Consider the following 12615-nt stretch of genomic DNA (forward strand, 5'->3'; position numbering starts at 1 on the left):
TATCTTTCCAGCAGAATAAATTACAGATCCTTCCCATGATAAGCACAGTGTTTATGCAGGTAAGTCCTCCCTCCCCCTCCCATATAAATTCCACCCTTCCAGATAAGAGTTTACCTATATGTGTTTTATGTGGTCACATATAGATTGAAGCTTGCTCTTTAAAATTGACTTGTCATACACCATTCACAGATAGTGGTGCTGAAGAAGGAAGAGCAGGAGCCATTTTAAATTCTCTTCCCCCACAATCAAGTATCTCTTTATTAGCTTCGATGTCTACCTTTCTGAATGTACAATGAATCTGGGGGGATGGTGAGGAGTAAAACTGCCTTCTTGGGACCTGCTGTAAACATGAGGAGAAGCAGAGCAGTGAGGGGGACTAGTGGATGCTGCAGCTCACCAGCTGCACTGAGGAGGGCAAGGCGAAGTGGGAGAAATTTTTGGAGTGGAGGAAGTCTGGTGAGGTCCTGTGTGTTGGTGAATGGCAAGCATAGGTCTAAAGTCTTTCAGTTGTTCTGTGAACAGGAAAGCTGATGTTTCAAAGCATATGTACCAAGAAAAATAGATACAGGTAACCAATGCAGGTGAATATTTGTACACAGAATGATCTTGGAATTACCTTCTGTAAACTTGCACTTGATTTCACTTTGGACTAAATTTCACATGTAAAGAAGCCCTGAGCCTGACATGGGGCAAAGCTGAGTATCAGTGGAAGGAATGAATCATAGCATTCTGAGATCAATCTTGGCACAGGAACCATATGCATAGGGAGGAAAGTCCAAAGAGAAGCACCCAGATGAAAAATGCAAAGGGAAGTATTGGTTGCTTTGAGCAGAGGGAAAAGTAGGAAGAGGGAGCAGCAATTGCAAGTGTAATTGGTATTGCATTGCCTTTAAGGCTGGGAGTAGAACTTGATACAGAAGGGAAGTGCCAAGAGGAGAATGGACATGGTGGTAGTAGCATACCTACTGTGCAAGAAATCTGCCTAAATCACTGTTTAGAGCTGAGTGCCACAAAACTGTCACTTGAAGTTCTCAGTTCCCTAGAATTAAGTATCTTAAAGCAGGTTTTACTTCCCTTAAGTATGAAAGCTTGCCACTTAGAAAATTAATCCCATTGTGTAGCATTTACAGAGAGTCACGTGCTGCCAGTGACTCTTTTATGTCCATAACCATTCTGCCTAGAGGTAGGTCACATCTTTCTTAGCAAATCCTTCCCAGGTAGGAGAGCATGCTCAGAGCTTGCTTCTTTGGCAAAGGAGACTGCTCAGTGCCCAACTTTACCTTCCAAATGTGTGTTCTTGGTGTCTGACCAAACACTGATCTAGGTGTGAGACTGAAAGGGTGCAGTCTCCCATGGAGACTCATAATAAGACCCAGATGTGGGTTTGGGTCTTATCAGAACAGTGCACTGCCTCCTCCCTGCTCAAAGCTTACACATGTTCGCACTGGTATAGTGCAGGCTTCAAAGCTCCTGATAAAACAGTAGTGTGTGTCTGGCTACTGATGCCTTGTCAAATAGAAGAAAATGAGTACTTAAATGACCTCCTGTTTCCCATTGTCCATGTCTAGTGACATGGTACATCCTGGGGCAGGGAGGCGAGTGCAAGCCAGTTTCTGGGGTGTGTGGCATACCTACACTTAAAAAGCCTGAAAAATAAGGATGGTGATTGGTTTGTAGGAGAGTTAAGCAGTCAACTTCTGCCCTGTCATCTTTGTTGCTTGGTAAGTACCCCTGCAGACAGCTGCTCCTGGCACTGCTAATCTGCATCATCCAGCAGTGGGTAATGAAATTCCAAGGTCCTGGCCCATTTTGCAGCTGCAACTGGCTGCACCATGGCCTGAGCTGAGGTTGTCTGTGTCAGTGCTGTTCTGTTCTCCCCATCTGCTCTTTCTCTGAACTCCTTCCCCCATGTCTCTGTGGGGTTTCTGTCTGTGCCTGTGGTTTGTCTGTCAGTACTCCTGGGATGGTGCAGAGGGACGGAGGGAAATGAGGCTTTAGATGGGGACACGTTTAGTGGGGGAATCTTCCAATCATAGTTCACATCCAGGTCCAGAAGTTATCCAGAACCATGCTCCTTCTGGGGGAGTCTGAGCATTACAGGAGGGAGGGGTATTGGAAGGTCTCAGTGTGCCGGGAAACAGGCAAGGGCTTAGAGGGTTTTGGTTACAGCTGCCAAAGATGAAGATGTTAATGGCTGTGTGACTAGAAGTCAGCAGGAGGCAGAACAAGCTCTTCTGTGTGGGGTACAGAACAACCACCTCTCTAACCTATGAGCTACTCAAAGTCTTGTGTTTGAGTACTTTTGTTCCTGGTTCTCCTGAATGAAATATTTTGTTTATTTGTTTGTTTGTTTTTCTTTTCTCAAAGAAGAATCTGCAAGAGAGCAGTAAATATCAATGATTATTATTCTATCATAATAGCAATAATACTGAAAACAAAGCATGTTCTCTGGCGTGGTTGTGTTTGGGTATTTGCTTTGGTACCCAAAAATGTATTGGTCTGCAACTCTTCTTTAGAGTTCTTTAGAAGAGTTGCTCCATCCAGGTGTGTGAGCCATCTGTAATGTTGTACTGGTTGTGTCTTTCAGGTCAAAGCCACTGGACAGGAGCTCTTTCAGCAAGTTTGTGATTTAGTGAAGATTAAAGAGCCTCACTTCTTTGGCCTCAGCATTGTTAAAAGTAAGCAAACTCAATGCACGAGCAAGTGACTTGGCAAACATCCACAGACCCGCTTGTGTATTTACAGTGTGTGCATATATACACAGTGGCTGTGCCTGAGGGGGGAATTTGATTGTAATAAGGTCACAAAGTATGTAGATTATGCAGAGCCTTCCCAGAGCTCTTTTGATCTTTGGTATGTGGGCAGACAAATTGAGTAAAGGGGGGGGGCTTTTGTTCTCCACCTTTGTTCTTAGATTCCACCTCTTTGTGGGGCTTTCTTTCTCCCCTGAAGTGGGAGTTGCTAGTCAACATATTTGTTACTATATTCCAAGCTATAGGTATTGAACAGGAGGTGGATTTTAAAAGGACTTTGGGGCTGAAAGTGTTACTTATTGTCTAAAGTCACACACGAAGAATGTGGCACTGGGAAGGAAATAAAAATGATTGTAAAGGATTGAATGCATCTGTGGGACACATTGGGTTTTGAAATATCACACGGGAAATACAAAACTTCTTAATCCATGAATTAAAGTCCAGTTTGCTTGGTCTTATGGCTTAGTATTAGCCAGGAATTGGTGTTAAGATGATGCCTTAAAGAAGCAAATTGATATGAGAGATCATATTTCTGATGTGGTGTAAGCATTGGCATTCCCTCCCACACCTCAGGTCTTAGTAATTAGAAATGGATAGGTTGTCTTGTTTATCTTCTTTCCCCCCAGTACCAAAAGCACTGAAAGACTTGTCTCCCCTCCAGAAACTTTTTTCAAGTGTGTTATTTACTACTGCAGTTCTAGATATTTCATTGAAATTACAGTAGTCTTTTAAAAGTCTTTCTAAATAAGGTTTCTTTTGCCTCTTTATAAATATGTAGGATAAAATAAGGTGTTTTTTCCTAAGTTTGTCTAATTTCCTTTATGCTGTCATTCTTTAAGAACTGCTTTTTTTGAGTGCAGCATTCAAACTGAGAGGAGCACAAACTTTTTATCTCCATAAGGTTTGCAGAGTCTCCAAGAGATTCCTTAATCCTAATAAACCTGTGCTTTAAACCAGCACAGGTTTTTTTTTTAATGAGGTGACCTGAATGCTCTTAACTTTTTTCACAAATCATCTGTGTTTCTGAGTCCTCCTCTTTGTGACATTTTTTAACACCAGGTTTTGTGTATTCCATTTACAGGGCATCTTGGCTGAAATTGGAACCCTTGTCCTCTCCTGTAAGACAGGGAAAATTTCATTCCTATTTTCTTTGAATTCTTCTCCTGTTCTTCCCATGTTTCTTTCACTTTTTCCCCCCTCCATATATTTTTTGTTTCATTTTTACATACCCTGCTTTTTCCTTCCCTCACACCTTTTCTGTGAAGCAGTTTCCTTCACCCTGTCAAGCACAGGGGTTCTGGTCACAAAATACCCTGTTGTAGCAGATGCTTTTCAACCTGTTGGAAATGCATTGTAACCACCGTGTCCCAAAGAGCATAACAGAGCTGTTCTGGCTAGACTTTAGAGTATATCATCCACAGCTTTAAGTGGAAACAGTCTTCTCACTTCATGAAAGTATTCTTCCTTTTTATAGCAGCTAATTCTTCCAGAAAGCTCTTAATAAGTCAAGGAAAAGAGTTGCAAGAGTGCAATACCCAGAATTAATATCTCTTTTTTGTTTGCTTCGGGGGTTGGTTATTTGCTTTCCTGAAAGGAAATACTACTTCTGTTCCACAACTTGGTTTCTCTCCTCCTTGTTTTGGTCAACAGACTGTGGTAGCTGAGGTCTTGCTTCTATAGCAAATGTAGCACTTTGAGTCTGGGATTTGAAACTAGCCTTTAAGGCATTGCCTGCCTCTCAGGGATTTTTGACTTCACAACAAGCTATCATCTCAAAAAAAGGAAGCTCTCAGGTCAGGTTGTGGGGAGGCCTGGGTAAGTTTTGCATTCTCAAGGTTGCTTTGTGGGTGCTTAAGTCGACTGCCTTGCTTGAGTGGCAAGTCAGTGTGCACCCCACAGATGCTCTGAAAGGGAGGCCTGGGCCTGGTCTGTCAAGAGAGGCTGAGCTAGGTATCCAGAAAAATGAAGAGAAAGCATTTTTGAGCAAGGTAATTCTCTCCATGATGCTTTCACCTCTGTGCTGCAGCTTCAAGAAGACATTTTTTTTAAAAAAGAGACACCCTGTTTTAATGATAATATCTTTCCCAGTTTCTTAGTGTGTATTTCTTTTTGGTGATCTGATACTGCCACATGCAAAACAAGGTATTCTAATCCACCTGCATCCATTACTTTGCTGCTAATTTGTCAACAAAACCCTGACTGTCAGCAGGAGCAAGAGAATGAAAATTAAAGGATTTCTACAGAACTGTAGCCAATCACACTGCATGGATTATCTGGATTAGGAGCCCATTTGACCTGCAGACATTGTACAGATACACTAATGCTCAGTTGGTCTCATAGTAAGTATGTGTGTGAGGGGGAGAGGTTGGGGTCCTTAATCATAAACAGAAGTTTAACTCCGGAGTGTGGCAAAAAGGAAAACAGCAGCGTAAAGCACCATGTAAGCTGCAAACCACCAATGCTGTAAGATCTAAATTATAGGTCTTGGAGCAAGTTCCCCAGCATTTGATGCCTAAATATGTTGCCTTCTCTTCTGGCTGTTACAGATGCTGAGGGGCACGCTTCAGGATTAAGGGTTACAGTGTCAGGATAGAATTTTCCATCCCTTCTGCTCTTGAACTGTTTTTTTATTCACAAGAAGAAAACTGCTGCAACCAAATATATCTGAGGATAAAAAACACAACCCTACTTGTGTCTGTAAGAAGTTGATCACTTTGAAGATCAAGTTCAGGAATGTGCATTAATAGGAGGTCCTACAAACCTTGGGACATGTTGCTCTTCTAGTTTTGTCATGGATCATCAGGCAGGCTATACCTTGTGTGCTCCTGCTGTTGAAGTGGTTTTTTTTTTTTGCTTTTTTTTTAACTCCTAGTTTGTTCACTGAAAGATCCTGTGACCCTGCCAGGTTCAATCTGGTTCCACAGGCTTCTTCAGCAGCTGGGTCTTACATGGCAAATCCTCCTGCAGGGTCAGCCTTATCCAGTGCCCTGCGGGAGGTTTCCCTCTTGTTATCGGAAAGTATGTGCAGCAACACATTCAGTCTTCTAAAACAAAACTGATTGTCAGCAGACAAAGAACAGCCAAGCTTCCTTTGTTGCTATAACCCAGATCCCTTCGATCCTGAGTTTTGGGTGATGCCTTTGTAGGAGCAAACCTTGCTTGACCTAAGCAGATGGAAGCCTTCAATTGGGAAGGAGCAAGTCTGCAGCTCCTATACCCTGCCACTGTCTCTGTGTCCTCTTAGGTTTGTTAGGCTGGCTTTCTTAGGAAACCAAATCCCTTTGCTTCAGCTCCCCTGCCTCAAGGATGATTTTTAAAGCTTTGTTTTTTAAAGCTATGGCTGTTCACCCTGCCAGGCCCACGCTTCCCAGCACATGCTTACCAAGGAGCTCAGTGATTAACTCTGCCAAAACCACTCTGCCTCCAGTTAACTCTTCTGCATATCTGTATATCCTCTGTTCCTGAAGTTCATGGACAGAATATGCTACCAGGCTTTCTTTATATTACATGAGTATCTCTTACAACAAAAAGGGCCTCTTAAGAGACAAATAACAACAGTTCTTTGAAATACCTTATGACGATTTCTGCACACCAGTCCTTCCTCACTATCCATGCTTCTTGCCTGTCCTCTCTTACATCTGCTTGCATAGTTGAATCTCCTTTATGAATTTCTCTTGTACTCTAACTTAAGGTACAACTCTATTGCAGTGATTTTGGTACCTCGGACGAGTTAAATGCAATATAAGAAAAACACATGCAGAAATGAACCACCTAGAGGGAATTGCAGGGGTTCCGATGTCCAGAGAGTATAAAGTACTCCTTGAAAGGACTTGCATGGTCTCCTCCTATGAAGGCAATTTTTTGTCTGTACCTGCTATCAATCGTTTCTCCTTCAGTATCAGTGCAGCATCCAGCCAAGTGCTCTCCTGCCTGAGAATTGCAAAGAGTTTGTTTTCCCCTGGATGAGCAGTGCTAGAAATGGTTCTGCAGCTCTTGCGCAGAAGAATCCCCTATGACACTGCTGCAGTCTGAAGATCTTTGCCTTGGCCTACCTTATTGCTGAATGTAAGATACCAACATAAAATTCTTGCAGTACCTGTCCTTTACCAGGAATGACTGAGCCTTTAGCTCACTGTTCAGACCTGTCTTGGTTTGCAAGACAGGTGTCTACTAAGGAGGGCAGGAGCCCCCCTCCCTCCGAATTACTATAATTTTGAAAATCAAGGGGCTTTCAGGCAGAGATCTGGGGATAGGAATAACAGTTATTTACTGGTATAACGAGGCACACAAACAACAATAACTACAGCATTAGCAAGAAAACATAACCAGGGACCCCGTGACAGCTTTCTCAGTGAGACGGGAAGGGATGGAGGAGAGGCTTTGCTTTACAAACCCCCTTGGGCAGTCTCAGTGCTCCTGCAGGGCTCTGAGGAACACTAAGCTGGAACAGCAGGAATGAGTAGGAATCCTGGGCAGGTGGGTGAGAGAGAGATGTATCAGAAGCTCCACAGCAGTGGCTGGCACTGCCACATCCCAGCAGGACAGGGGGTGCGAGGCCCACAAACAAAGAAGGAAGAAGAAGCAGCAGCTCCATCTGGGTGATGGTGAGTTCCCTTCTCCCAGCTGCAGCCGTTCCCAGCGAGAGCTCTGCTCTGAAGCTGAGAAGCTGAAGAAACCAGCTGCCCCTGCCCTCCCTTTTTTCCTGCCCCCCTTCCCCCTTGGGCCCAGCTGAACTCTTTGTTTCTCAATTTGTGTTTCTCAAGCATCCAACAAGTACCAGCAGTCAGGTTTCCCCGCCACAAATGGGTAAAAATTCCATAGGTGAGACAGAACAAAAGGAAGGACACCTAACCCCCAACAAGACCTCAACAGTTCCTAACACCACATGATCCCAGGCTTCTTGATACTGTCTCCTTTCATGCTACCCTCCATATACCTTGTGTCCATCCCAGGTAAAGTGACCTCAGCCGGGACTTCCTTTGCTTTGCTCCTAGCCTCTCTTGTGAGTTTTCCCTTCACTTGGGATATATGTACTTTCCAGCTAAAGCTGAAAACACAAGGTTATTCTGAACCAAGTTCTTTTAGACCCTTTAGTAAACTAATCAACCACATATAAAGTGGACAACATTTTTTTCTATTGGCTTGAAAGGTAAAAACAGGAGCATTGAGGAGTTGTGCAGAGGTGGTGGGAGCAGGTGCAGTGTGGGTAGTGATTTTCCCAGATCTCTGATACTTGGAATCTTGGGTAGATGCAAGTGCAAAAGGAGTGTGTAGCCAGTTCTCCTTCAATAAATGAACAAAAAAATCCATTCTGGTATTCAGGTTATGTGAGGTGTACAACACGTGTTGTGAGGTATTTTTTAGTGTGGGGTTTTGTTGTTTTTTGGATTTTTTTAAGCTTCAGCTCTCCCCTAACCCTAGCATCCCTCTGTCCTGCTCCTGCTGTCTTTCCTCTTGCACCTCAGGGGACATAGGGGTGTTGCCACAAAGTTTCTTGAAGCATCTGAGAAAAGTTAAGTGCAATAGCCATGGATAATTTTTCCCCTCTCTTTTAGTCAGAAAATGCTTGCTATGCGGAAATTTGACTTCTCACTAATTCATATTTTATTTGAGTCCTATTCTTCTGGACTGTCTAGTTGCATTGCTGAAATATACATGACTCAGCCAAATTTGTTAATGGGATATTCCTGGCTGCCTAGGGGGCCTAAGCTCTGACTTGTGGTAGGACACCTTTGTGGAATTTCTTGGTGCTCCTAGCCCACAATGGCACAGGAGGAGAACAGGTTTTTGACATTTGCCATTACTTAGCTTTTATGCAGAGAACTTACTTTTCATAAAAATTGAGATGAGGAGGAACTGGTTAATGCAAAATAATGGCCTTTAGGTTAACAATGACTCAGAACTGATTTGACCCTGTATTACAGCCATTTTCTCTTCCGTACAGGAATTTTCTATTCCTATTTTTCCTGCATTGTAAATAATGCCTATTAGAAGTCTGCATCACTCACTGGGACTGTGTCACTTTTTTCTAACTGGGGACCTGGCACATTATTTTTTTGCAACAATGTATGTCCTATATTTTTTTAATTTCATAAAATGTGCTAAGTTAATTTTGCAGAGTAGAAATGTTTTTAATTTTTGGTAACTGCTTATTTTGAAATGTGATTTTTGCAGCATAAACTTTCGGTCTCATTTGAGAACTCTTAAAGGTGAAATTGGGAGAAATGTGCAAATTGCCTTACTGCAAAGGAGCTGGCTATCCAGAATAATATCTCAGGATTGCAGTGCAGTGCACTGGTGAGTTGTGCCAGGTCTGGTATCTATACATACATACATGAGTGAGCCTTTCAAGAGAAGCTGATGTATTTGTAAGATCACCTACAGTGCTGAGATGAGATTCATGAGCTCAGTGTCATGCTGCAGGTGGATGAGAGTGTATTTTTATGTGTGCATGCCTCTCAGTCAGCTTCCTAGTACCTTTCACTTGTCCTTCAGATAAGGCCAGTGAAGCAATGACAGTCTGTACCTGCTGAGTATCCAGCCCTGTTTGGATCCACAGATCAAATTTATTCTTCCCTGGAAAGGGGGCCATCTGTGCATTTCTATACTGTCCTTTACAGCACTGCTCAGAGGTTCTGCAGTTTGGTGCCCTCATATCTGTTAGAGATGCTTATTTTCAAAGCAGATAGTTCTAGCATCTGGGAAAAGATCTCTTAGGGTTTCATCACTAATCCAGTGTAAGGAAAAAAAACCAAAACAAAGCCATCCACAAAGCAGTAGGACTGCGGAGGGAAATCTATCTTTGTTTTTGTAGATGGAGGCTTACATTGCAGGCTGACATTCCAGCAATATTAACTTCATTAAGGAGGAATGCAGTGCTGCATTCTTGCATGAGAGGGAGGATGCTGAACTGGGCTGGAGAGCAGTGGGACCCCCAAGAAGAGAAGATATATTGGGATGTCCTCCTGTAGCCTGGTTTATTCTTGTGGTTTACCTCCCAGTAGGCCTAGTAATAACCTGCAATCTTCAGGTATAACTTCTGTGCCCTCACAAAATCATCTCTAACCTAATTAACATGACAGATAAAGAGGGGGTGTGGGTAACAAATGGCTTTACTGTAATGTAACTCTTCTCTCACACTTTTCCCTTTCTGACCTAATATTCAGGTGTGATCGGATGGTTCAGGGTATGTCACCATGTTTGCTGTTGCAGTTTTCCCCTCCTGATTGAGGAATAATGAATGTATTTCTCTAAATGCCTCTGGGTGTGGGATCATTCTTGAGCTAGAAAGGGAAACTGACTCTTGAACTTGTTACAGCCTCTTAACAAGGTGTTATCTAAAGACCACAGCGCTGGCAGAACTGATACAGGTTTTACCCACCACTGCTGTGCCATCACAACCAACCTGGTGCCAGGTGGGGAGCCCATAGTGGAGGGTTTGCCCTTCTCCAGGACTGCCAAAGTCCAGGGAGGGACTGGGTGGCATGCTCATGTAATCCCACTCCTGTCACTTGCTGTGCAATTGATTCCCTAAATGAGCTTTTACTTACTTTTTAAGAAAAGCTTTCTGGAGTGATGCTTACCAGCTTGGCAGCTGACCAGGGGCAGAGACAAGCTTAACATGTACTAACCCTTCTCTCTCTTACTGACTAGGACTTCTATCAGCCTCTTGCAGGCAGGATTATCTGATTTTACTGGAGCTAGAGAAGGAAGGGCTGGGGCCAGTGTAGCCCCCAGCCACCCAATCTTACAGACAGAAGTGAAGGGGCAGGTACAAGATGCAATCTCTGTGATGAAAAAAACTCTTCCTCTCTTTGTCAAAACAGCAAAAATGACTTCCATGTCATCTTGTGTGCTATAGCATGTATATTCCCACCACTTTCGGAAATTCCACGTAGCCATTTTGATGGTGCTGTTAAATTCTGTTTTGTTTCTGTATGTGATATGTCAAGTAATGTGATAAACAGAGGTCTTACAGCTGCAAGCAGTACAATGCAGGAAGGAGCATGGAGACAGAAACAGGATATTTTTGGATGTTGTCCTTTTTGTATCCAGTGTTACTGCTATTTTACAGAATATGTGATGTGTGGGCCAGTTCTGGATAGCAGCAGATGTGGTTTCTTTAACTTGAGGTGGGAGCTGAAGGAGGTGGCAATAGGAGGTTGTTTTGCTTGCTTGTTTTTTGAAAGCCAGCAAAGAAAGTATTTGTTGTATCTGCCCCTGTAAAGATCTGGAATGCTTTGGAAGGGTGGCTGTGAGGTAGCTCAGAGCCCCCTCAATATCTGCTGTAACACTGCAACACCTACTGTAACACTGGCCATGCCAGGCCTGCATCTGCCATGATACAGACATGAGTGCAGGATCTCTCTCATTTGGAAGTCTGGGCTGGTCTTAAGGGGCAGAAGTTTGTTTTGTGGAGAGTTCTTTTTTCTTTTTTTTTTTTTTTCTCCCCTTTTTACTCCTGCTCCTTTCATGTTTAAGGAGCAAGCTCTTCATTTTGGCACTTGTGTCATCTGTCAAAACTCTGTCCTAAGCAAGATCAAAGAATAGAGGACTGGTCAGGTGAATGTGCTCAGCTGGCATTGCTGCTGCAGCCTGAAACACCTGTCAGGTCTTGTCTTTTTTTTTTTTTTTTTTTTTTTTTTTTTTAAGAGACTTGAAGACTCAGGAAAAAGTCTTTCACTGGCTGAATTGTTTGTATTTGATAATTGGTAAGCAGTGTTATGAAACATCACCTTTGAAAGCAGCACAAACCTCTTTCAAGATGATGTGCCATTCAGGCTGTGTCTTGTTCAATCTCACTAGGGTGGAGAGCAAGTCCTGGTCCTTTAGTCTTTGAGGCCAGGTTTCCTTTCCTTTCATTCATCTTTCCTTTATATGAAAAAAGCTGGGTGTGAGCAGGACACACCAGACCTTCTGAGGAAGGTGTTTGTGTTTGGTCCTCTTGTTTCTCACCCTTTCAGAGGATTCCCTTCACATGCAGAGGATAAAACCTGTCAAATACCCAGCTCTGTTGATTTACTTTTGCCATGTTAGACCATGATGCTACTACATGATGGCAGAATGCAAGCTTGGGTAAGGCTTGTTTGTTTAATAATAATGAAAAACTGAATCTGGTAAGCTGGCAGTACAATGAGCTGGGTAAGATGTTTCTCTTTTTTGTAAGTGGCTTCTTGACCATACAGCAGGAATTCTGCATTTCTAGCTGAGGTGTTCAGGAACATTTCACACAGCATCTCTTGAAGGTGTGAATGACCTTCCTTCCATGCTCTCTGGAGTAGCACATGTATTTAAGAATACTCTTTTTTCTTTTTTTTTTTTTCTGCCCTGTCTGTTCCCTGTTGAGCAAATGTGTTGCTTGGAAATAACTTGTTGAGTCACCTAAATGTTTAATGACTAAAAATTTCCAATTATTTTACATTGAATTCCCTTTTTTCTTATCTTTCAGATAATGAATATGTTTTTATAGACCTGGAGCAGAAGCTCAGCAAATACTTTTCAAAGGAATGGAAGAAAGAGACCACCAAAGTAAGAGAGCTGTTTAATTTTGGAGGCTGCTGCATTTTTGTTGGACTACACAGTAAAATGAAAACTCTTTAACTAAGGTCCATAGAGCATTTCTTGAAGATGGTCTGCAGAATACTTTTCAGTAGCAAGATGGAGTGACTTGTGCATAGCTGTTCAATTAATTAAAAGAGCTAAAACAGCTCCTTATACAACTTTACTTGAGCAATAGTTACCACATGGTTGCTGCTTGGCTGCTGCAGAAGTGGAGAAGGTCAGTTGGTCAGTTTTCCATTTGAATTTAGTCTGGATCTTAGTCTGGAGACCTCGTTTTTATCCTTAAGCAAAACAGCCTAAA

The 12615-nt window shown here is 42.7% G+C and overlaps 1 protein-coding gene across 4 annotated transcripts in view; it reads left to right on the forward strand.

Moving 5' to 3' along the window:
- FRMD1 (FERM domain containing 1) overlaps positions 1 to 12615 on the forward strand; it is a 66557-nt gene that overhangs the window by 12406 nt on the left and 41536 nt on the right. For all 4 annotated transcript variants that reach the window (XR_009277089.1, XM_058833917.1, XM_058833916.1 and 1 more), the window contains exons 3-4: positions 2588 to 2678; positions 12202 to 12281. Coding sequence is in view for 3 of the 4 variants with exons in the window: in XM_058833917.1 (XP_058689900.1) it covers positions 2588 to 2678; positions 12202 to 12281 (171 nt within the window). In the remaining variant the exon portion in view is untranslated. The remainder of the gene's footprint in view (positions 1 to 2587; positions 2679 to 12201; positions 12282 to 12615) is intronic.

The sequence above is a fragment of the Poecile atricapillus genome, chromosome 3 (genome assembly GCF_030490865.1).
Source record: "Poecile atricapillus isolate bPoeAtr1 chromosome 3, bPoeAtr1.hap1, whole genome shotgun sequence".
Classification (NCBI taxonomy): domain Eukaryota; kingdom Metazoa; phylum Chordata; class Aves; order Passeriformes; family Paridae; genus Poecile; species Poecile atricapillus.